This window comes from Saccopteryx bilineata, chromosome 1 (genome assembly GCF_036850765.1).
Source record: "Saccopteryx bilineata isolate mSacBil1 chromosome 1, mSacBil1_pri_phased_curated, whole genome shotgun sequence".
Classification (NCBI taxonomy): Eukaryota; Metazoa; Chordata; class Mammalia; order Chiroptera; family Emballonuridae; genus Saccopteryx; species Saccopteryx bilineata.
Genome location: NC_089490.1, coordinates 128,987,522 through 129,012,812, shown reverse-complemented (window position 1 = coordinate 129,012,812; position 25,291 = coordinate 128,987,522). Strand labels below are relative to the sequence as shown.

The 25,291-nt window shown below is 37.7% G+C and overlaps 1 protein-coding gene across 7 annotated transcripts in view; it reads left to right on the top strand.

Moving 5' to 3' along the window:
* The window catches only part of STK38L (serine/threonine kinase 38 like), a 113,119-nt gene extending 95,457 nt beyond the window's left edge, over window positions 1–17,662 (top strand). For all 7 annotated transcript variants that reach the window (XM_066265879.1, XM_066265868.1, XM_066265857.1 and 4 more), the window contains 8 exons: window positions 747–901; window positions 1,185–1,287; window positions 1,454–1,515; window positions 4,850–4,967; window positions 5,401–5,524; window positions 6,512–6,607; window positions 15,901–15,992; window positions 16,095–17,662. In XM_066265879.1, the coding sequence (XP_066121976.1) occupies window positions 747–901; window positions 1,185–1,287; window positions 1,454–1,515; window positions 4,850–4,967; window positions 5,401–5,524; window positions 6,512–6,607; window positions 15,901–15,992; window positions 16,095–16,222 (878 nt within the window). In that variant the 3' untranslated portion in view covers window positions 16,223–17,662. The remainder of the gene's footprint in view (window positions 1–746; window positions 902–1,184; window positions 1,288–1,453; window positions 1,516–4,849; window positions 4,968–5,400; window positions 5,525–6,511; window positions 6,608–15,900; window positions 15,993–16,094) is intronic.
* The last annotated feature ends 7,629 nt before the right edge of the window (window positions 17,663–25,291 follow it).

Genomic DNA, 25,291 nt, shown 5'->3' with positions numbered 1-25,291 from the left:
AATTTTCTAAAAACCTACAGAAGCCTATAAGTTCACAGATTAGTATATAAGTATATGAAGACATTTAAAAATAAGCCAGAAGAATACACAGCAAACAAATGCATGATAGCTGTGACTCAACAAAAAGAGAAGAGAATAGAATGGGAATGGAGGACAAAGAATACTTCTACCTTGTTTTTTTTTAAAAAAGAGTCTTGAAGCATCATGAAAATATCATATATTAACAATTATCAATTTCAAGCTGTAAGTTCACCAGTGTTTGTTCTTTTGCCTCCTTTTAAAGAAAAAATTTCCTTGAAAATAAAAGAATGTCTAGAGGTGAGTCTTTTAGTGGAATGATGTCCTATTTTTGCTAGCCCAATGAGCTCTGCGTGTTTTTGAAACTTGAATTTGAAAGAATGTATCTAGTTTCCAGGTGTGCTTACTGAATCATTTTCCAGTTTGACATGTTTTTCTCAACAATTTATATTGGATGTTGAGTGGTAGATATTACTTCATTGTTATCTCTGCTTTGATTTGATTTCACATACTTTCTGTCTTAAACCTATTAAATATCATAAAACTTTTGCTTATGCAATGACACTTTCTTATTTGGCCCTAGAGATGGTTGGAGGTATACTGGGTGGATCATAAGATGCAAAAGCCAGGCATATGTTGTGTAGATACAAAGAAAGCTTTTACAGGTATTCCCCTTTTGAGGCATTTCCACTACATGATACTTACTTTCCTTTATTTCTCCTTTATAGGTGACATGATGACATTGCTAATGAAGAAAGATACCTTGACAGAAGAGGAAACACAGTTCTATATTTCAGAGACTGTTCTGGCAATAGATGCAATTCACCAGTTGGGTTTCATCCATCGGGATATTAAACCAGACAACCTTTTGTTGGATGCCAAGGCATGTGAATAAACTGGTGAATTATTAGGTTGTTAATTATTTGATGGAGGAATAGTGCTGATTTTGTGATTGGAAATGGACAACTGCAACTCATATTATTGCTAAATTACATTTTTTCCTAGAATGATGCAATCCTCATCAAATATTTATATTACATTTCATTTGTATGAATTCTAAGTAAGATTTTTATAATTGAATTTTAAAAAGTTTATAATAAAGCTTTTGTTTCAAAGTTAATATAATCCACTGATTTTACTAGGGTTATTTATTTATTTATTTTTAGGGTCATGTAAAATTATCTGATTTTGGTTTATGCACGGGATTAAAGAAAGCTCACAGGACTGAATTCTACAGAAACCTTACACACAACCCACCAAGTGACTTCTGTAAGTTTGATTTTTTTTGGGGGGGGGGTTAGTTAAAGTAGTATAGCTATTTTAATTCAGTATTGTTGAGAACTAAAGGTTCTCTCTTTAAAATAAAGTGTTTAAATGTGTATTTTGTGGTGAGAGTTTTCTTCTCATGATTATTATTTTGTCATGTTGAAATTAGCATTTCAGAACATGAACTCAAAGAGGAAAGCAGAAACATGGAAGAAGAACAGGAGACAGCTGGTGAGTTAGCCACGTTTTTAAGGAACAGTTTCATGCCCTGGTTCTAACATTTCCTTTGGTTTCTACTTGATTTTATGTCTTTCACAATGATTAGTACTTTGTAGCAGTGATAGAGCTTGTGCTGGGATCACCAGTTTTCTTAGTTTCTCTGTAATGTTGCCTTGCCTGTAAAGTGAAATGCTGATTTTTACTTTATGATTTAACTTTATAAAGCATATCTGTAATTAAGAAATTTCTGCTTACTAGTAATTAGCACTTTATATAAAACTCACTGTGATAAGTGTGTTAAGTGTAATTCTAGTGAATTGCCTTGTGATTTCCATTTTTCCCTTTTCCATACTTGTCCCAATACAACAGATATCAGTCAGCACCTGAAAGGTTGTTGTGTGTTTCTAAGAACTTTTTTTTTCTTTGTATTTTTCTGAAGTGAGAAGTGGGGAGGCAGAGAGACAGACCTCCCACATGCACCTGACCAGGATCCACCGGGCAAGCCACTAGGGGGCGATGCTCTGCCCATCTGGGGCCCTTCGTCCTTTGCAACCGGAGCCATTCCAGTGCCTGAGGCGGTGCTCCAGTGGAGCTTTGGCTGTGGGAGGGAAAGAGAGAAATAGAAAAGAGAGGGAGAAGGGTGGAGAAGCGGATGGGCGCCTCTCCTGTGTGCCCTGGCTGGGAATCAAACCCAGGACTTCCACACACCATGCCAATTCTCTACCACTGAGCCAGCCGGCCAGGGCCTCTAAGAACTTTTTTATAGACAGAATAAACAGGAAGCTTGGCATGTTAATAGTCTCACAATGAATACAATTGGAAAGCAGATTTTACCACGGATAAATTACAGCTTTAATGTGCAGTAACACTATTTTTAATCCCACACTATTCTTTATTTGATATTTTTCCTTTATTAGCAAATAAAGAATCTCTGCCAATTTTCCTCCTTTCCTCTATCCTGTTAACTAGGTCTTTGAACATTCTTATGGTTAGGAATGTGCCTCTTGATTTTGTTTTCTAATTTCTATATAATGCCTAGCACTATAGCCACTCTGTAAATATATTAAATTCAACAAAGTGATGAAAGTGAAATTAAGTCAACATTCCCTCAAGAAGGTAAAGAGATAGGAAGTTAATAGTTTATACTCTCAAACCAAATAAAATGGCCTTTGCATTATTGAGCTTCTTTCATTAGCCACCAAAATTGCAAGCTTCCTGAGCTTGTAAAATATTTTAGTGGTTTTCAAAGTTTTTTTTTTATTTTTTATTCAATGAGAGACAGTCTCCCACATATGCCCTTACAGGAATCCAACCAGCAAGCCCACTAGAGGGCAATTCTCTGCCCATCTGGGGTGTTGCTCTGTTGCTCAGCAATCGAGCTCTTCTTAGTGCCTGAGGCGGAGGCCATTGAGCCATCCTTAGAGCCTGGGGCCAACTTGCTCCAGTTGAGCCATGGCTGCAGGAGGGGAAGAGAGAGAGGGAGGGAGAGAGAGAGAGAGAGAGAGAGAGAGAGAGAGAGAGAGAGAAGTGAGGGGGAGGGGTGGAGAAGCAGATGGGCACTTCTTTGTGCCCTGACCGGGAATCAAACCTAGGACTTCCACACGCCAGCTAATGCTCTACCACTGAGCCAACTGGCCAGGGCCTTTAAAAATTTATTTTAAATGTTAAAAATGTTTTGAGCTATGCATTAACAAAAACTTTCTTCTACTTTTAAATGTGTCACTTTTAGATTAGATTTTACAATTGAGAAAATAATTGCAGTATTTTCTACTTTAAAAGGGAAAAATGAATATTGCTTAAAAATGTGGATATTCTGTAACTCCCTATTTACACAATATTTACAGATGATTACTTATGTGCAATGTTTTACTATTCTGTGGCAATCATTATAACTAACTATTTCCCCATGTGTAAGACTCACCCTTTCCCTGAAAAATTTAGGGTCTAAAAACTGGGTGCATCTTATGCAGTGGTTGTAGATTTTTTTTACTTCCATTTCCCGCTTTTTCGTGCTTGTTTTGCGCTCATTGTTGAAGACAGTGATTTGTCATCAAACACAGATGAGAACAAGCTAATTGATGGGAGTTTTGAAAGTGATAAGGAGTCGTATGAATTTTACGATGAGTTCAATAACTTTATGTAATACTTTTATTTTTTTCTTTCAAATTTTGGACCCCAAAATTAAGATGCATCTTATACATGGGAGTGTCTTATACATGGGGAAATATGGTATATGTATAGTGTTTCCCAAGGGAGAAGTAGAGGGGACTCTTTTGTATTTTGGGCAGGAAATTCCTTCAGGACCTGTATCCTCTGCCCACTAAATGTCAGTCATGTCCTCCCCTATCTCATTGAAATGACAGAAACCCGCTGTCACACATTTTTAAATGGCCCCTAGAGCAGTGATCCCCAACCCTTTTTGGGCCATGGACTGGTTTAATGTCAGAAAATATATTCACGGACTGGCCTTTAGGGTGGGATGGATAAATACACAAAATAAAATTATGCGACTGGCATAAAAACTGTGGTATTTTAAATTATAATTGTCGAACTTACGAGACAAGTGTCAAGAGTGAGTCTTAGATGGATTAACAGAGGGAATCTGGTCATTTTTTAAAAATAAAACATCGTTCAGACTTAAATATAAATAAAACAGAAATAATGTAAGTTATTTATTCTTTCTTTGCGGACCGGTACCAAATGGCCCACGGACTGGTACTGGTCCGGGGGTTGGGGACCACTGCCCTAGAGTACTACCCTTAGGTAAGAAATATTTCCTTAAATAAATACTTTTTGTAAGACTTTATATATGATTTAAGAATTGCTTCCTAATGAATGAGTAGTGGTCTGGAATTAGGTTTATAATGAAAATACCTGATGTTTATATATATTGTAGGTTGTAGCAGTTTACAAAGCACATTCCTTTTATTGTTTTATCCTCATGAACTGTTCAGACAGGTATTGTGACTCCAATTTTATGTAAGCAGAAGTCTGTGCTCAGAGAGGTTGAATGACCTGCCTAAGAACACATTAGTACTGAGTGGGGAAGCCAGGCCTACTGGGCTCAACCTTTTTATTATTTTTTTGAAATGGATTAAAGACTAAGTATATATAAATAACTTAGTTGAGCTTCTTGGGGGCAGAAATCATGTCTTAAATAACATATTATCTTATTCAATACCTATCACTTAAGCCTTATACATGATAAACATGCAAACCAAATAAAAAGAAAAATTAACTTCTGTATATATTTCTGTATATATTGCTTTTTTATAGTAGTGAGTCATACTCATATCTTCCAAAAAATATATTAAGAATGCTGGTTTGACAAGCTGTTCCTTTGCAGGCATATTCCACAGTTGGAACACCAGATTACATTGCACCGGAGGTATTCATGCAGACTGGTTACAACAAATTGTGTGACTGGTGGTCTTTGGGAGTGATTATGTATGAAATGCTAATAGGTATATTTTATGATTCATTTATGTACATACTAAATATATTTCCCTGGATGCTACTGATTAAACTTACGCAGATACCATGGGCTAATTTTCAGAACTCTTTTAAACCAATTTCTGACCCCCCTCCCCCAATGTTAAATACACCATGATAGACACCAATGAGCTCCCTAGAGACTGGGTTTCAGGAAGCAGGTATTTAATTGAACTTCCATGCATCAAAATTGCACTGGCATGGCCTTTCAGATAAAAGGGGGGAGGGGAATGTTTCAAATCCTTTATTTTATTGACTTCATTAGGAATTTTATAACTTAACTGGTGGCCTTTTTTATTGTTAAATAAAACACTAAGGGCTACTTTGTTTCTTGTGACACATATAGTAGGTATAGCATATTTGATTATAAAAGCTGATAAAACTTTTGTTTTCTCTGATATGTAGGATACCCGCCTTTCTGCTCTGAAACACCTCAAGAGACATATAGAAAAGTAATGAACTGGAAAGAAACTCTGGTATTTCCCCCAGAAGTGCCGATATCTGAGAAAGCCAAGGATTTAATTCTTAGGTTAGTGGATAAGTCCTGAGAGGAGTTTGTGTATCTTAAAACTTAACAGGTGCCTAAAACACTAAATTGACCATTTCACTTTTGTGTGAGGGAAAGGACTACCACTGAAGTATACAATCAAAGAAATGAATAAAGAAAAGGTGTTTTTTGTTACGTTTTGTTTTTTTAATGCCAAGTCTTAAAAGGAAGTATGCAGGAAAAAAAACAACTAGGAGTTAAGAAGAGGGAGGGTCTGGTATTGTTTCAGAGGTCACTCCTGTTAGAATGCAATGACCCCATCCCATTAAAGAGGAAAGGAAAATAAATTGTTAGTGGCAGCTCATGTCATAAAACTTTTTATATGAAATGTTATCTAAGCAAAAGAGTCCATTCTGTTTCTCAATTAAGATGAAGTGTTGATTCTGTTGTGGAGACTGGAAGAAATATAAATTGGGACAACCTATGGGAATGGCCATTGGCAGCACATTATGAAAAATCTCTAAGCTGTATGTGACTTTTGACCCAGCAGTTCTGCTTATGCTGATAATCAGATGAGTATAGAGATTTAGGCACAATGTTTATTGCAATACTGTTTTTAGTAATGAAAAAATGAAAATCCTCTAAATGTTCAACAGTAGTGGATTAGCTAAATAAATTATAATATTTCCATATACAAATTTTAGAAAAAGAAATTGTGGGAAAAAATTTAATGACTTTGGGAAATTTTCTCAATATATTAAGTGAAAAAAAGCCCTAAAATAGTAACTTACAGTATCAACATAATGTTTTTGTAATTAAAATAAAAGACTAGAAGGAAGCTGATCAAAACTGTTTACAGTAGTTATCTCTGAATGATGCAATTACAGATGATTTATATTTTTTCCCACATTTCTCACAATAAACAGAGTTAAGTTCAATAAGCAAAAATAGTGAAATGGTTGAAGTAATGCAAATAGAATACTTTAGGTGTGATATGTGTATATTCATTTCTCTGTGTCCTTTTTCTAGATTTTGTATTGATTCTGAAAATAGAATTGGAAATGGTGGAGTAGAAGAAATAAAAGGTCATCCTTTTTTTGAAGGTGTAGATTGGGGGCACATCAGGTACGTTCATAGGCTTTGAATGGGAGAGGGCTGAGTAGACTTAGTGATTAATTTGTCTCTTACTCTGCTTGATGTAATATAAGAAGTAACTGTTATAATTTTACTAAGTCAACTTTTTCCAGATTATATTAATATAAGTGAGTGAGACTATAATAGCTATAGCTAAATGACTGGTTTTAACACATACTCACTTTAAGGGGAAAATCACATATTGTACACCTGCTTAGATCTTTGTGTCCAGAGTTACTGTATTTTCCCATGTATAAGATGCACCCTTTTCCAAAAAATTTGGGGTCTAAAAACTGGGTGCATGCTATACAGCAGTTGTAGATTTTTTTACTTGCATTTCCTGCTTTTTCGCACTTGTTACCTTTGCGCTCATTGTTTTGCACTTGTTACCGGTATATTATGGTAGGTTACTGTAAAGCCAGTATTTGCAGCTGCCATCAAAGCCGCCTGGCCAACGCAGTTCGCATTTGATTTGGATAGATGGTAAAGAGGCAACAGAGCCAAAAACTGGCCGTCCATTTTCCTTTATTCCAGCTTGCACCCGGCAAGCGAGTAAAAACACACACTGGGCTCCAAACCCCACTCAGTGCTCACAAAGCTACTTACTCATCTGAGGTTTCCTACAATCAAAGGCTTCTACCTCACCAGTCTTATTCACCTCTGTTCCCCATCTCCTTCTCCTCCACAAACTAGCTTCTCCTTCCCCATTCTGCCATTTTGACTGCCTCCATGTGGCTTCCCTGCCCTGCCTCCATGGGCTCTTCCTAGAACGTAATCACTCTCCCCCAGAACAACGTGATCTCCCTCCAAATGGCCTCCTAGCTCCTCCTTTTAAAAACTTTTGGTGTGAAAGCCCTCCTCCAACACACATTAGCATAACCATGCCTCTTCCAAGCAAGAAGGGCAATCAGTTACTGTTATTTCCTAGGCAAGGGCCATCCATGTGGGCAGCGTCATCTTTAACAATAAGGATGAGAAAAAATAACTTTATCTGCCCAACAGTTACGTTTTGCCACGTTCTGTCCAGAAATGGCTCAGAAAAGATTTTCTTACAGTGCTGAATTCAGGTTGAAAGTGATCCAGTTTGCAAAAGTGAATGGAAATTGTGCTGTTGAATGGTAAAGTTTGGTCCTCCTCCAACTGAGAAATCAATCCGAGACTGGCTACGGGAAGAAGAAACCCTACTGAGAACGCCACAGCAGAAGAAGGCCATGAGAGGCAAGTCAGTAAAACGGCCTGATTTAGAGAAGGAATTGAAGATATGGCTTGAAGAGCAAAGGGCAATTGGAATTCCTGTGTCCACAAAGCTGGTTCAGCATGAGGCAGGAAGAATTGCTGATGAAAAAGAAGTTACTGATTTCAAAGGAGGACACAATTGGTGCTTCAGGTTCATGAAAAGAATGGACTAAGCATGTGTATACTCACCAGACTTGCCCAAAAGATGCCTGAAAGCTATGATCAGAAGGTCCCTGAATTTCATCGTTTTGTCATTTAATGTTGGAAGGAAGACACATCAGTTTGAGTGGGACAGATTGCAAATATGGACGAAGTCTCCCTTCAATCTGATGTCCCAGGTAACAGAACTGTTGATAAGAAGGGGTGAAAACTGTAACTGTGAAGACGAGTGGACATGAAAAGAGCCACTATACAGTTATTCTAGCTTGTTGTGCCGACGGAACCAAGCTGCCTCCTATGCTGATTTTCAAACACAAAACAATGCCAAAAGAAGTCATTTTCTGAGGAGTAATTGTCCATGTTCATGACAAGAGTTGAATGGATTACGATGAGATGAAGATCTGGTTTGAGAAAGTTTGGAGAAGGAGACCAGGTGGGCTCTTACACAAACCTTCCCTATTGGTGCTTGATCAGTTCAGGGCACATGTAACAAAAAACACAAAGAAGATTGCTGCCGAGCAAAAAATAAAACTTGCCATCATACCTGGAGGCTTGACATCCCAGGTCCAACCACTTGATGTCAGCATTAACAAACCCTTCAAAGCTGCCATGAAAGACAAATAAAACCAATGGAGGAAGTCTTCTGGGGACAATTTGACACGAGCAGGAAGAGTGAAGAAACCAACTATCGGAAAAGTTTGTACCTGGGTGAAAAGATCCTGGGATAATATCAAGATTGAGATCATTGTCAAGTCATTTAAGAAGTGTGGCATTTCAAATGCCATAGATAGAACTGAGGATGAGGCAATATATGAAGACAGTGATTCGTCATCAGACACAGATGAGGAGAAGCTAATGGATGGGGGAGGGTTTTTTTTGTTTTGTTTTTTTTTAATTTATTTATCAAATTTAATGCAGTGACATTGATAAATCAGGGTACATATGTTGAGAGAAAACATCTCTAGATTATTTTGACATTTGATTGTGCTGTATACCCCTCCCCCAAAGTTAAATTGTCTTCTGTCACCTTCTATCTGGTTTTCTTTGTGCCCCTCCCCTCCCCCAACCCCTCACTCCTTCTTCGCCCCCTCCCCCCAACCCCCCACCCCTGTTGCCATCACATTCTTGTTCATGTCTCTGAGTCTCATTTTTATGTCCCTTCTATGTATAGATTCATATAGTTCTTAGTTTTTTTTCTGATTTACTTATTTCACTCTGTATAATGTTATCAAGGTTCATCCATGTTATTGTAAATGATCCGATGTCATCATTTCTTATGGCTGAGTAGTATTCCATAGTATATATGTACCAAAGCTTTTTTTTTTTTTTTTTTGTATTTTTCTGAAGCTGGAAATGGGGAGAGACGTCAGACAGACTCCCGCATGTGCCCGACCGGGATCCACCCGGCACACCCACCAGGGGTGACTCTCTGCCCCTCCGGGGCGTCGCTCCACGACCAGAGCCACTCTAGCGCCTGGGGCAGAGGCCAAGGAGCCATCCCCAGCGCCTGGGCCATCTTTGCTCCAATGGAGCCTTGGCTGCGGGAGGGGAAGAGAGAGACAGAGAGGAAGGAGGGGGGGGGGTGGAGAAGCAAATGGGCGCCTCTCCTATGTGCCCTGGCCGGGAATCGAACCCGGGTCCCCCGCACGCCAGGCCGACGCTCTACCGCTGAGCCAACCAGCCAGGGCCTGTACCAAAGCTTTTTAATCCACTGTCCTCTGACGGACACTTGGGCTGTTTTCCAGATCTTCGCTATTGTGAACAATGCTGCCACAAAAATGGGGGTGCATTTCTCCTTTTGGAGCCGTTCTATGGTGTCCTTGGGGTATATTCCTAAAAGTGGGATAGCTGAGTCAAAAGGCAGTTCGATTTTCAGTTTTTTGAGGAATCTCCATACTGTTTTCCACAGTGGCTGCACCAGTCTGCATTCCCACCAGCAGTGCAGGAGGGTTCCCTTTTCTCCACATCCTCGCCAGCAGTTATTCTGTGTTGTTTTGTTGATAAGCGCCATTCTGGCTGGTGTGAGGTGATATCTCATTGTGGTTTTAATTTGCATTTCTCTAATGATTAGTGGTGATGAGCATTTTTTCATATGCCTATTGGCCATCTGTATGTCCTCTTTGGAGAAGTGTCTATTCATCTTTTTTGCCCATTTTTGGATTGGATTGTCTTCCTGGTGTTGAGATTTACAAGTTCTTTATAAATTTTGGTTATTAACCCCTTATCAGACATACTGTCAAATATGTTCTCCCATTGTGTAGTTTGTCTTTTTATTCTGTTCTTGTTGTCTTTAGCTGTGCAAAAGCTTTTTAGTTTAATATAATCCCATTTGTTTATCCTGTCTTTTATTTCACTTCCCCGTGGAGATAAATCAGCAAATATATTGCTCCGAGAGATGTCCGAGAGCTTATTGCCTGTTTTCTTCTAAGATGCTTATGGTTTCACGGCCTACATTTAAGTCTTTTATCTATTTTGAGTTTATTTTTGTGAGTGGTGTAAGCTGGTGATCTAGTTGCATTTTTTTGCAGGTAGCTGTCCAATTTTCCCAACACCATTTGTTAAAGAAGCTGTCTTTACTCCATTGTATTTCCTTACCTCCTTTGTCAAATATCAGTTGTCCATAGAACTGTGGGTTTATTTCTGGGTTCTCTGTTCTGTTCCATTGATGTATATGCCTGTTCTTATGCCAGTTCCAGGCTGTTTTGAGTACAATGGCCTTGTAGTATAACTTGATATCAGGAAGTGTGATACCTCCCACTTTCTTCTTCTTTTTTAAGATTGCTGAGGCTATTCATGTTCTTTTTTGGTTCCATACAAATTTTTGGAATATGTGGTCTATATCTTTGAAGTATGTCATTGGTATTTTAATTGGTATTGCATTGAATTTATAGATTTCTTTGGGTAAAATAGACATTTTAATGATGTTTATTCTCCCTAACCATGAGCACGGTATATGCTTCCACTTGTTTGTATCTTCCTTGATTTCTTTTATCAATGCTTTGTAATTTTCCGAGTACAAGTCTTTAGTCTCCTTGGTTAAGTTTACTCCTAGGTACTTTATTTTTTTGGTTGTAATTGTGAAAGGGATTGTTTCCTTAATTTCTCTTTCTGACTGTTCATTGTTGGTGTATAAAAATGCCTCTGATTTCTGAGTATTGATTTTATATCCTGCCACTTTGCTGAATTCATTTATCAGGTCCAGTAGTTTTTTGACTGAGACTTTAGGGTTTTCTATATACAATATATCATCTGCAAATAATGATAGTTTTACTTCTTCTTTTCCAACTTGAATGCCTTTTATTTCTTCTTCTTGTCTGATTGCTGTGGCTAGGACTTCCAGGACTATGTTAAGTAAGAGTGGTGAAAGGGGGCACCCCTGTCTTGTTCCTGATCTTTTTTATTTTTTTATTTTTTTATTTATTGATTTTTTTAGAGAGAGAGGAGTGAGAGAGACAGAGAGAGAGAGAAGGGGGAGGAGCAGGAAGCATCAACTCCCATATGTGCCTTGACCAGGCACGCCCAAGGATTCGAACCGGCGACCTCAGTGTTCCAGGTCAACGCTTTATCCCACTGCGCCACCACAGGTCAGGCCTTGTTCCTGATCTTAAGGGTATTGCTTTTAATTTTTGCCCATTGAGTATGATGTTGGCTGTGGGTTTCTCATAGATGGCTTTTATCATGTTGAGGTATGTTCTCTGTATTCCCACTTTGCTGAGAGTTTTGATCATGAATGGGTGCTGGATTTTATCAAATGCTTTTTCTGCATCTATTGATATAATCATGTAATTTTTCTCCTTCCTTTTGTTTATGTGATGAATCACATTGATTGATTTGTGAATATTGTACCATCCTTGCCTCTCAGAATAAATCCCACTTCATCATGATGTATGATTTTTTTCATGTATTGCTGGATCTGGTTTGCTAATATTTTGTTGAGAACTTTAGCATCTAAGTTCACGAGGGATATTGGCCTATAGTTTTCTTTCTTTGTAGTGTTTTTACCTGGTTTTGGAATGAGGATTATGCTTGTCTCATTAAAGGAGCATGGAAGTCTTCCCTCCTCTTGAATTTTTTGAAATAGCTTGAAAAATAGGTGTTAATTCTTCTTTGAATATTTGGTAAAATTCGCCTGTGAAGCCATCTGGTCCAGGACTTTTGTTTGCTGGGAGTTTTTTGATAACTGTATCAATCTCATTTGGTGTAATCGGTCTTTTTAGGTTTTCTGATTCTTCCAGATTGATTTTTGGAAGATTGTATGTTTCAAGGAATTTGTCCATTTCATCTAGGTTGTCTAGTTTTTTGGCATACAGTTCTTCATAGTATTTTCTTATAATATTTTGTATTTCTGTTCTGTCAGTTATTTCTCCTCTCTCATTTCTAATTTTATTTATTTGAGTCCTCTCTCTCTTTTTCTTGGTGAGTCTAGTTAAAGGTTCATCAATCTTGTTTACCTTTTCAAAGAACCAGCTCCTAGTTTCATTGATCCTCTGTATTGTTTCTTTAGCCTCTATGTCATTTATTTCTGCTCTGACCTTTATTATTTCCTTCCTTCTACTACATTTGGGCTTTACTTGCTATTCTTTTTCTAGTTCTTTTAGATGCAGGGTTGTTTATTTGAGCTTTTTCTAGCTTCTGAAAGTGTGCCTGTAGTGCTATGAACTTCCCTCTCAGTACTGCTTTTGCTGTGTCCCATAAATTTTGAGTTGTTGTATGCTCATTGTCATTCGTTTCTAGGAATTTTTTTTATTTCTTCTTTGATTTCATTTTTAATCCACTCATTATTTAACAACCTGCTATTTAGTTTCCATGTGTTTGAGAATTTTTGAATTTTTCTGTTGTGGTTCATTTCTAGTTTCATGCCGTTGTGATCAGAGAAAGTGTTTGATATGATTCCAGTCTTCTTAAATTTGTTGAGAGCACTTTTGTGCCCTAACATGTGGTCTATCCTAGAGAATGTACCATGAGCACTTGAAAAGAATGTATATTCTGCTGCTTTAGGGTGAAAGGTTCTGAAGATATCTATTAAATCGAGTTGATCTAGTGTGTCCAATAAGTCTGCTGTTTCTTTGTTAATTTTCTTTCTTGAGGATCTATCTAGTGATGTTAGTGGGGTATTGAAATCCCCTACTATTATAGTATTGCTGTTGATCTCGCCCTTTAAATCCATCAAAGTCTGCTTTATATATTTGGGTGCTCCTATATTATTAGGTGCATAGATATTTATAATAGTTATATCTTCCTGTTGGATTACTCCCTTTATCATTATGTAGTGGCCTTCTTTATCTCTTACTATATCCTTTGTTTTAAAGTCCAATTTGTCTGATATAAGTATTGCTACCCCAGCTTTTTTTTCATTTCCATTTGCATGAAATGTTTTTTTTCATCCTTTTACCTTCAATCTATGTGTATCGTTTGTTCTAAGGTGTGTCTCTTGTAGACAGCATATGTATGGGTCCTGTTTTCTTATCCACGCAGCTACCCTATGTCTTTTGATTGGATCATTTAATCCATTTACATTTAAGGTTATTATTGATATGTAGTTGTTTATTGCCATTTTCTTCTTTAAAGGTGTATTCCTTTTTTGCTATATTCTTTTCCCACTTTGATCTGTTTACAACAGGCCCCTTAACATTTCCTGCAGCATTGGTTTGGTTGTAATGAATTCCTTGAGTTGTTTTTTGTCTGGGAAGTTTTTATTTCTCCTTCGATTTTAAACAATAGCCTTGCTGGATAAAATAGTCTTGGTTGTAGGTTCTTGTTCTGCATTACTTTGAATATTTCTTGCCATTCCCTTCTGGCCTCAAGTGTTTCTGTTGAGAAGTGGGATGTCATCCTTATGGGGGCTCCTTTGTAGGTGATAACTTTTTTTTTCTCTTGCAGCTTTTAATATTTTCTCTTTATCGCTTAGCTTTGGTATTTTAATTATGATGTGTCTTGGTGTAGGTTTCTTTGGGTTTCTCTTTAATGGAGTCCTCTGTGCTTCTTGGATTTGTGAGAGTTTTTCTGGATGGGAGTTTTGACAGTGATGAGGAGTTGTATGAATTTTATGATGAACAAAACTTGAGTTCAACAACTTTATGTAATTTCTTTTTTCAAATTTCAGGCCCCAAATGTAAGGTGTGTCTTATACATGGGAGAGTCTTGTACACGGGGAAATACAGTACATGATGAGGGCTGTTAGCACAGCCAAGATATATTTATATTTCACACTATAACTTTTCATTTTTTGTTCGCTTGTTAAAATACCATAATTTGTCTCCTTTAATTTATAAGATACAGCCCCTTTTAAAAATATTGTGGGGAAAGTTAAGGAATGCAAATAACTTACAGAAATTTGCTTAGCATTGTTGTAAGCATTGGCTTTTATTCAGTTTATGGCCAGACTGCCTTCAATAGTTTTGATCTGTTCTCCACAAATCAGTGTTTTAGAAACAAATCTGATTGTGTCATTTTCTTCCTTCCCTTTGCACTTAAAATAAAATTAAGGATCCTTAACTGCATTTCAGGACTGTGGGGTATTGTTCTTACCTCATGCTACAGTTTGATCTTGTGTGATCTTTTCCATTCCTCGGCTTCACAGTTTTGTCATTTGCTATTCATTCTGGCTGAAATGCTGTCTTCTCTGCCCTCATTCCTGCCCCGGCTCAGCCAGCTCCTTTTCATTCTGAGACAGCTTATGTGTCACTTCTTCAATGGAGATCTTCACTGGAGCTTCTACTGTGGGTTAGGCACTCTGTTATAATAATAGCTAAATTTCCGATCACTTATATGTCCAGCATTTTTCTAAGTATTTTATGTAAATTTGTTATCTTTATAATTAACTTTATGAGTAGGTACTGTTATTTTTCTTATATTACAAATGAGGAAACTGAGGCATAGAGAAGTGATTTGCTTACATGCCACAGCTAGTGAATGATCTAGCTAGAAATACTAACTAGGATTGGACCCAGGCAATTTCATTCTGGAATCCTAACTCTTTAACTGCTTGTTGTGTTATACTGTTCATACATCATCACACTGAACAGAACTTTTTATAGCTAGAAGTGTGCTTAGAGCCTACTAGTCCAGTCTCTGGGTTTTAAGACTTGTTTCCCTAAAGTTATACTGCTAGTTAATTAAAAGAGATTAGATGTGAGGTCACTATGGTCTATGGTTCTTTCCACTAAACTAATATAAATGTGTTATGTAGAAATACTTAGAATAATTCTGGGGAAAAAATACATACGGTTTTACATAATTTTGTAAACTTGTCATTGAATAGATCCAGTAAATATTTTTTGAAAATATAGAAGCAATAAAAATTTCAACTGTTTCTATACTCAAAAACTTTGGCATGGAAAGAAGGCATTTTCATGACAATTTTTAACCAAATATCCCTGATTCCCTTAAAATGAATATGACTGAACAGTGTTTTGTTTCAGGTTTCATCACAGATGTGTAGTTGCTTCACCCTTTGAGTCCTTATTTTCCCAAATGACTTTTGATATATGGATCCTCCCCTAGGATTCTATTCTAAACTAGTTAGGGAGGCTCCAGCCCCCTCCCCCAGTATATTTTATATAATTAGAAACCTTTAAAATAAATCTCCCATTTTGTTTTCCTTTTCGAGTTAATACTCGATTTTTTAAACTCTATTTCTTTCATTAAAAAAATAACAGCAACATGAGGAATTCTTGGTACAAAAATAAAAATTCCAAGTATATGATAGTATTTTAATAAAAAATTAAACTCAACTGTGAAATCCACTTAGTTTTTCAAATCCACAGTAACTTTCTTTGGTTCTTCTAATATCTATAGAACAATTTGAAGAATTTTCACATAGAATTATTTTGTTTGGAAAAATCATAGTTCAAGAAAGTTTACCATGGTCATTCAATACCTTTTTATAGGGAAAGGCCAGCAGCAATCCCTATAGAAATCAAAAGCATTGACGATACTTCAAATTTTGATGACTTTCCAGAATCTGATATTTTACAACCAGGTAAGACAGTCAACATCACAACATTATTTAAAAAGCTATGAAATGATGACATTTTCACTAATGAAATTCTTTTGGTTTTGGTTAATCTTTCTATTTTTCTAGTGCCAAACACCACAGAACCAGACTACAAATCCAAAGACTGGGTTTTCCTCAATTATACATATAAAAGGTTTGAAGGGTTGACTCAGCGTGGCTCTATCCCCACCTACATGAAAGCTGGGAAATTATGAATGAAGATCACATTCACCCACAACCAAGAGAACTCAGGTAGCTGCATCACCAGGCTTGCTTGGCATTGGTAACAGTACACTGAAATACTCCCGAAGACGGTGGTGCTTATGACTACAAGAGGAAATTCTACAGGATTAGGATTTCTAGGACTACTATAGGAATTGGTTGGCAGTGCCAGCTGTCTTATTTTTTTTTAAATATTTTATTATTTGTGTTAACTTTATTATACGAAGGTACTGGAATAAAAGAAATGTACACTCCTTTCTAACTGCACTGCCTACATGCATTTAAGGTCCATTCTGCCTGTGTATGCTGTGGCTTTGTACTGTAACAACTTTAATCAATTCAGGAGAAACACATATCATTTAAAGCAACATAGGCTAACCTGTAGGTAACACTGCAGTATTGCTGTTTTACTGCAAATCTTATGGGTCTAGATAATCAATAAAAGCCATCTTCCATAGTTGGTGTTAGAACACGTGCCCTATTGTTTGGACACCCATAGAATACCTAGGAAGACAATTTCTATAATGGTTTTAAGACATTTTAAAAAAGGAAATACACTGGTTATTTAAAAAATAGAATTTATCATCATGTTGTAACACAAATTCCACAGTAGGGAGTGACAAGTGTATAACAAGGAAGAACTTGAACACCTTCACTCAAGCACTCCACTAATAACATTTATTTTGCATTCAGAAATACCGATGACCTTTATATACGTGTCTGTGTACTCACAGGGGAGATGCACTATATTATATAAAATGTAAAGTTGCTTTTCTTGTGACAAGAGGACTTCTTTTTTAACAAGAGGACATGGCATTATTTTAATTTGATTATGGTGAGTTGAATATAAGAAATGACCATGAAGGCTGCTTGTAGAACTAGTGTATTTTTATTAAACTATTTTTTTAAATGTCAAACTTCTGATCATGTAAATGAACTTGTTGAGTACAAAGAGCTATTTACTTTGATTTTCTAGAAAGTTGTTACATGTCATGGCTGGTTAACTTTTTTTTAATTGAAAATTTTTCCTTTAATAGTACTTGTATTATTGTGCCATTATTTTCTTATATTCCAAATGTACCAAAGATCCTGAAGAGAGTGGATGTTCACAACTAAGTAGAATTTTACTTTCCTGTGGGACTGCTGTATTCAGACATGAAGGTCTTTCATAGAAATCAGCTTATTGAAGGGCAGTATTGTTCATATTTAGCTACACGTGGATACTATAAATGGAATTAAGGAGATAAATGCAGGCCAGAGGGGTTGTGATTAGAGGATAAGGGAGACAATGTCAGCATCAAATTCTTTGGGTATTTCCCTAATAATATTTGTAATTCAACATTTTAATTCTAAGATGACTCTACAGTTTTGGTTTCTTAAGTTTTAGTTAAGGAATACTTTATCAAAGAATGGCCTAATGTTCTTGATAGAATTTTTTTTTAAAAATGTAACAATTATGACCATTACAAGTGATCTGTGATCAAATCTAAAATGATGATTTATTTTTAGGGATATTCTTCTTAATTCAGAAGAATTGCATAGGATTATTATGCAAATTAAAATTTTCTTTTATAAATGTTGCTGTTAGGTAGTTCCAATATGTTTCAGTAAGGCCATTCTGGGGACTCTCCCCACCAAATTCTCTCCCTCCCTTCCCCTTCTCCTTCCCCTCCCCCTCCTCCCTCCCTCCCCTCCTCTCTTTCCCTCCTCCCTCTCTTCCCCTCCCCCCTCCCCTCCTTCCTTCCTCTCCCCCCTTTCATTCTTTCATTCTGGTATTTGTTTGATACTTGTCATGGGTTCTTTTAATAGTTCATATCCATTTTCTTATTTGGATCATGTGGCTGAGTAGGAGAGAAAGCTATTAAAATACTGGGGTTATCACTTTTGTTAACTTAGTTTTTCTAATTATAACCACTTCTAATTTGAAAAAAAATCTTTTAACTTCTGCTCAGTTTTATGATTTTTCTTACCCCACCTCACTCCTCTTCCTTGTTAAAGGAGTATTTTGCTAATGTGATAGTGAATGGGAAATATATGAGGAAATTGCATAGTTCTCTAGTTCTAAAAAGGTAACTATTCTAGTATACAGAAAATTATCTTTAATTCAAATTGACAGAGAGATAAAGGAGCTGAATTACCCAAGTTTACTTCTTGACTGAAGAAGAATAGAGCATTTTCGTTTCCTTCTCTCACATTCTTGTTCACAGGTAGAACTTGGCAATAGTTCTAATTTCCTGGCAGTGAAAAGGCAGTTCTGGAAGTTGACTTTGTTTAGTCTCATTTTCCCTGGAGTTCACAAAGTAAGTCACAATCTTTGGGGTTTCCTCCTCATCAAAAGCATTTAAGTGCCTATCTAAAAGCAATTAAAGACTGTGTCTGCCCTTTGGAAGCTAAGAATTTGATTAATGGTGTAAGTTAGCTAGATAATTTGTGAAGTACCCTTGAGATTGAATTTTGTCTCTTGTACATTTCCCATATTTCAGGTGAACTATTTAATTTAAATGACAGAACCCTATCTACTCAACTGGGCATAATGACATTTTCTTTAAATTAGACTCTATTTTGAATTAAAGAGTTTTATTATAAACTGTGTGTTTTTGGTTTTTCTAAGTATATAGAAAGCTTGTATAATTCAGATTTATTGATTTCCTGATTTAATGTAGACTTTGACTTTTTTATTAAAAAACTTTGTATAAAAGCAAGTTATGTTATTTTTCTTTTATGCTTTTTTATTAACATAGCTTTAAATATTTAAATTTATTAAAATTTAGTGCTATCTGAATATAAGGAATTTCTTATAAATCAACCTTTTCTGAATTAAATATATAGCTGATTTAATAAGCTATTAGTTGAATGGTAAATAACAAATGTGGGATATTTAAAACTTTCTTTGGTTGCTAAGTCTTAAAATAGGGTTTCATTTATATCTATAAAAGCATACTTTTCCTGTTTTTAAACACCTGTATCTCTCTGTGTAAATCTGTAAATTTAAAACTATTTTTAAATACATTTATTTTTGGTGTCTTACTGTGTAGAAAACCTTTAGACAACCAAGCAATATCTACTTGCAGGAGAAACAGCTCTCCATCTTTTGGTGACCTACAGATGAATGAATTGAAATGTTAGTCAGCAGGGAGGACCCTGGCCACTAAGCACATTCTCTCTCGGAATTGCTGAGATGTAGAATGCTCAAAGTAACTGTTTGCTACACCATTATTATTTTCTCTTGTCTTTAGTTTTATTTTTTCTTTAGAAGTGCACTTATTTCTGAGAAATTTTAATGAAAAAAATGCTTAGAACAAATTAAATATAAGACGCTTGGAACTAGAGATATTTTAGATTTTTATGAAAAATGTGAGGGGATATTGCTACTTTAAAAAGGGAATGAAGTAATACAAATACATCTTAGTTATTTTTAAAAAGCAATATAAATTATTCAGCAGTTGTCTAGAAAAATAATCATCAGGCTCTTGAGTTCTGTGTTTAGTTACTGAGTTTCAAAAAATGTTTTGGTAGCATGAGGGCTTTTTCATTGAAGATGAGAAAAGAATAAAAACTATGTTTATAATACCTCTTGGTGAGAGGGTTTTTTTTTTTGCTTTTTTTCCATTTTCGAGTTTTGAGATAGGTATTGCTCAAAACTCAGGAAAGACTACTTTATAAGTGTATTCAACTTTTACACTAAGATCACATCAAGAACAAAATATTTGAAGTTTCAATTGTGCTATGTTTAAATACTCTAAGATAGTTATACAGGTTTATATATGACTACCTCACTAGGCCAAAACCAGTTAGCAAGCAGATTTGAAATTGAAATGGAAAATGCCTCATAATGGCTTGGAAACCAGTAAGTACCCAGGTCCCACTCCATTCTGTCCTGTGAAGGACACTGATAATTCCTTATGATATTCTTTCTGCCGAGCTTCAAAGGAGCCAGTCAGCATCCTGCTCACTGTCCCTGTGCTCCCAGCTGTTCCTGACTTACATTATGCCAATAGTGCCATGGCAAAGACACTATTGTGAAAACACTGGATGTCAATGTTTGGACATTGGAGTAACTTGGAGACTCTAAATTCTTCATCTTTCAAAAGCATCTTGTGATAATAAAAACTTACATTTGTATGCAGAATTCTTTCACTTATTCATTTTAGTTTTTACTCTGGAATAAACAGAATTACCATCATTTTACAGATGAGCATGAGGCTGAGTGTGACTTACCCAAACGCAGGTAATATATTGCTCTTGAACCCAAGTCCAGGGTTCCTCCTCTCCCCCGAAGTCAACCTTTTTATAAAAACTGCTCACTTTTGCAGTGCTGGTCAACCTGTTTCCTCCTGCCCACTAATGAGCGTCCCAGCTTTCATGGTGGGCCAATCGTGGCGCTGTTTGGTTGCTTGACAAATTACCTCCTATGCTTCTAGACTCTGGAAAAATACATGGGGAGCTAGTGACAGTGGTCACTTTGGGTACTTTTGACGGTACTTGTCAGAAAATGCAAGTAGAAATAAATTTAACAGCAAGGAAAATGAATGTCTTATGTAACACTAAGACACAAGATAGGGACCTTCCAGGGTAGTCTAATGATTATCTCATACTCATCAAGGATGCAAGCTTTTCCAGTTTTTTCTATGGTTCTTTCTATTTTTTTCTACTTTGTCATCCTTAGTTTGTTTTCTCAGAGGCTAGATGGCTACAGGGACTAAGCCTCAAATCCTCATGCAACATGTATGTTCTCAAAGAAAAGTACTTGTACACCTTTTTTAAAAGAGCAAGTAAAATATTTTTCAGAAGCATTCTAAGCAAAATAACCCCGATTTTAATAGCCATGATTATGTCATTCGTCCATTCCTACAACAGGACCTGGCCTGGATAGTGACCAAAACTAATGAGGATTCACATCCTTGGTACTTGGGTGAGGCTCACCCAAAGCAGATGGCCACCTGATACCAGGATAAAATGGGAGATCTTTTAATGACCTCCAAAGTTTATATCACTGGTTTTTACCGAAGCCACTAGACCTGGATTTTATTGCTGGTTTTGCCGTTACCTGTGTAAGAACCGAAGGGCTGGTCTCCTAAGGTCTGTTCTGACTCATCTAAAACAGGAGTACTGCATGGTACTGTGATGGACCATGGCTGATCCTGGGTTTGCTGTCCTTCAGAGAACCAGGAGTAGCAGTGGGTCTCTGGACATCATACAGAATGGAAATCGGTCTTTTTTTTTTTTTTTTTTTTTTTGTTTTTTGTGTTTTTTTTTTGTTTTTTTTGTTTTTTTTTTTGGAAATCGATCTTTTGCCATCCCTTCTAGTTCCTATTCATCTCTTCATTGGTCTAAAGCTGTCAAATTGCTAATAGGGACTCTCATCTACTTCCCCCAAGACCCAGTCGGGTGGGGTGGCCTAATCACCATTGACTCACCTGCTTTGTCTAACTGGACAAATTAGGCTCTAACTAATAGAAATCAACAGAACATTTCTTAGGTGAGTTTGTGCTACCACAAAGTTACCTCTGAGTTCATTTACTGCTCATATTAAAGCATTTCTTACCAAACTCAAACCAGGATGACTTTTAAGTGTCTTTCAAGGGGAGAAACCCATAAAAAGCTCCTTTGTCTTCCTTGTCCTCTTGGGTAAGATAATCATGAACGGAACTGAAAGAACCCTCCTGTAGAACTCTGTACAATTCAGGGAGGACTGGTGAGGACCGAGGGCAGCATATTTGCTTAAGAGTGTCTGAAACCTGCAAAAGTAAAAATTAGTTCAGCTCTTAACACATAAACACATACAAACAATCTCTATGGGAAAAATAAGCAATAACTCTATATAAAAGAGATGTTGGCACTACCATTCCCTCATTCTAAGTTTTTGGCCCTCCCTGTATTTTTCTCAGAATTTTAGTTTATTGCTACTCCTGTCCTCTGGGTAGTAAGAAAAAAAGTTAAAATTTAACACACACATACATGACTTATCCACTGCAACAACCTAGGCTTAAGAAAATTCATTTTTGACAAATTGAGGCAATATTTCCTAAAGTAGAGTACTCGGAGCAACTGTTTCAAAATCAACTGAAGTGCTTATTTGAAATGAGGATTCAGTGTGTCTTACCCAGACCTACTGAACTGGGACTTCAGGTGTGGGTCTGAAATTCTGCACATCCTCATGCACATGCACCAGTGGGAACCCCTGAACTGAAGGGAAAAAGGCACTGGTTGCACTTTTCCAGAACAAAATTATACTGCCTCATCGATTGTTGTGAGCACATCTATAGGAAGTAAGGGATGCACATGGGTGAGGTACAAAAGTGCTTACAGCAGTGCCTGGCACATTGTGGGTGTACTATAAATACTTGTGAATGAATTAAATCACTGCATTTTGTGAGTGGTTCTACTTTCCATCTAAGGCCAAACAAAGTATTTTCACTTTTAATAAAAACAAATCAATTCTGAAAGCATTGAAAAGGAATGTAGCTTTTGCTAAAGTTGTTCTTTTCCAGAAAAATAATGTGAGAGGGTTTGAATTACACAGTGAAGCTCCCTAAGTACCCTTCTAAAAGATCTTTCTTAAATTTCCATTCCCTGTGGAACTGCCACCAGAAGCTTTCCTCCCCCCCCCCCACCTTTTGAGAGGAGAGGAGACAGACAGATTTCTGCACGCGCCTGACCAGTATCCACCCTGCAACCCGTCTCTACGCTCAAATCAACTGAGTTATCCTCAGTGCCTGAGGCCGACATTGGAAACAACCGAGCTATCTGAGCTATCCTCAGCACCAGGGGTGAAGGAGCCATTCATTGGCAGAGAGAGAAGGGGGAAAGGGAGGGAAAGGAGCCATTCATTGGCAGAGAGAGAAGGGGGAAAGGGAGGGGAAGAGAAGCGTATGGTCACTTCTCAAGCCAGGGCCACCTTCCCTCTGTCTTATGAGTAGACCCATCTGCAGTTATCTTCTCTGCTTCTTCCCCCGAGCCAAGCTCAAGCTGGTCCCTCTCAACACATTTGGCCTCCTTATTTTTCCAGTTGCACTCCCTCTCATCAACCTGTTCAGCAAATCCAGGAATCCTCCTCAGTATTCACCCTTCATAGAATGCTGGGGGTGAGTTGGGGGGAGTGGAAAAGAAAGGGTAGTTTAAATATTAGGGATTTAATTAATTTCCATCAGTGGGTAGTTGTTATTTGTATGCATCATTGGAAATACAGAATATATTCCTTCAATTTAACTACACTCTGAAACAGGTGGATTTTTTGGCCCTGGATTAAAAATGTAGAAGTGGCCTTAAGGGAACCCCCAGACTAAATTACGGTCCTAGCAGAAAGTTGACAAGTCTAACAATTTCTAGTTTGCAAGGCAGTGGTTTCTAATTCCAGTTCTGTTCTTGCCAGAGTACTTGGCAGTGAAGCAAATCTAATGAACCAAGTAGGTCCACACTAGGATTGGGGAGGATTCCTAAAGAGCAAAGCTGTTCTGGGCAAGGAAACTACATTGACCAGAAGAACTATATACACATGCATTCTGCTTATGTTTCCAATCACTTGTTACATTTTGTCCAAGGAGAAAATATAAAAAAAAAAAACAGTGGCTGGAAATGCAAGATTCCTCTGTAAAGATACTGTGTGGCTCTCTGTTCTAACCTATGTGATATAATAAAGCTACTCTTTAAAAAGAAATCATGTAAGAAAATGAGGCTCCAAAGCATAAAGAAAAAGTAGCAAGTAGGATTTAAATTTGAACAATGTGGGGAACCCTATGAGAGTGACTTGCCCTGCTCAATCCAGATGCTCTATTCTTGTGCATTATACTTCCTTCCATCATATTTAAGTTCTAGATTCCTTCTTTCTGGCTTTCAAGCTTTTTGGTGAAAATGAATCATTTATTAGAAATAAGGACTGCAGTGATTCATGAGCAAGTTTCTTGGACACCATGGTATGAACCCCTAAGATCTGACTTTTACTGCCTGGCTTCTAGAAGCTACTGAGGGATACTGGCCAAAATACTCATTGTCTCTGTACCTCTGTGTGGGACAACTGTGTTAGGCTTGCTTGCTGGTGTACCAGCTGCAAGCCCTTTGCTTGATTAACATTAAGCACCTGGCAGTGGCACATGTGCATGGCCTACAAAAAGCTACAGGTGCTTGACCTGGAGAGAGATTGGGGATTGCGGATGCACGGATTGTGAGGGGCCATTTTGCCATTTGTTTGCTGGAGAAGAAGTTTTCCCTGTCTGTGCTTGTCTGCTTTAGTGAGACTTTATTAGATGGAATGGCCCAACCTTTCTGGCTCTGCAGTTTTTCTACTGTGCCAGAGTCCAGTGTGAACCTGCATTACAGCATTACACTATGTATGCCTACTAATACGACAAGAATTACAGGTGTTCAATGTACACATTGTACTGTACATCTTTTTTTTTTTTTACTTTTTTTTTTTTTTGTATTTTTCCGAAGCTGGGAACGGGGAGTGACAGCCAGACAGACTCCCACATGCACCCGACCGGGATCCACCCGGCACGCCCACCAGGGGCGACGCTCTGCCCACCAGGGGGCGATGCTCTGCCCCTCCGGGGCGTCGCCCTGCTGTGACCAGAGCCACTCTAGTGCCTGGGGTAGAGGCCAAGGAGCCATCCCCAGCGCCCGGGCCATCTTTGCTCCAATGGAGCCTTGGCTACGGGAGGGGAAGAGAGAGACAGAGAGGAAGGAGGGGGGGGGGTGGAGAAGCAAATGGGCGCTTCTCCTATGTGCCCTGGCCGGGAATCGAACCCGGGTCCCCCGCACGCCAGGCCAACTCTCTACCGCTGAGCCAACCGGCCATGGCTGTACTGTACATCTTAACCAGCAATGAGGTTCCTAACAATTCTGCTTCACCAACAAGATACCATTTAAAATAGGACCAGGTGACGGCACAGTGGATAGAGCATCGGACTGGGATGTGGAGGACCCAGGTTCAAGACCTTGAGGTCGCCCTGGCCGGTTGGCTCAGCGGTAGAGCGTCGGTCTGGTGTGCAGGGGGACCCGGGTTTGATTCCCGGCCAGGGCACATAGGAGAAGCACCCATTTGCTTCTCTACCCCCCCCTTCCTC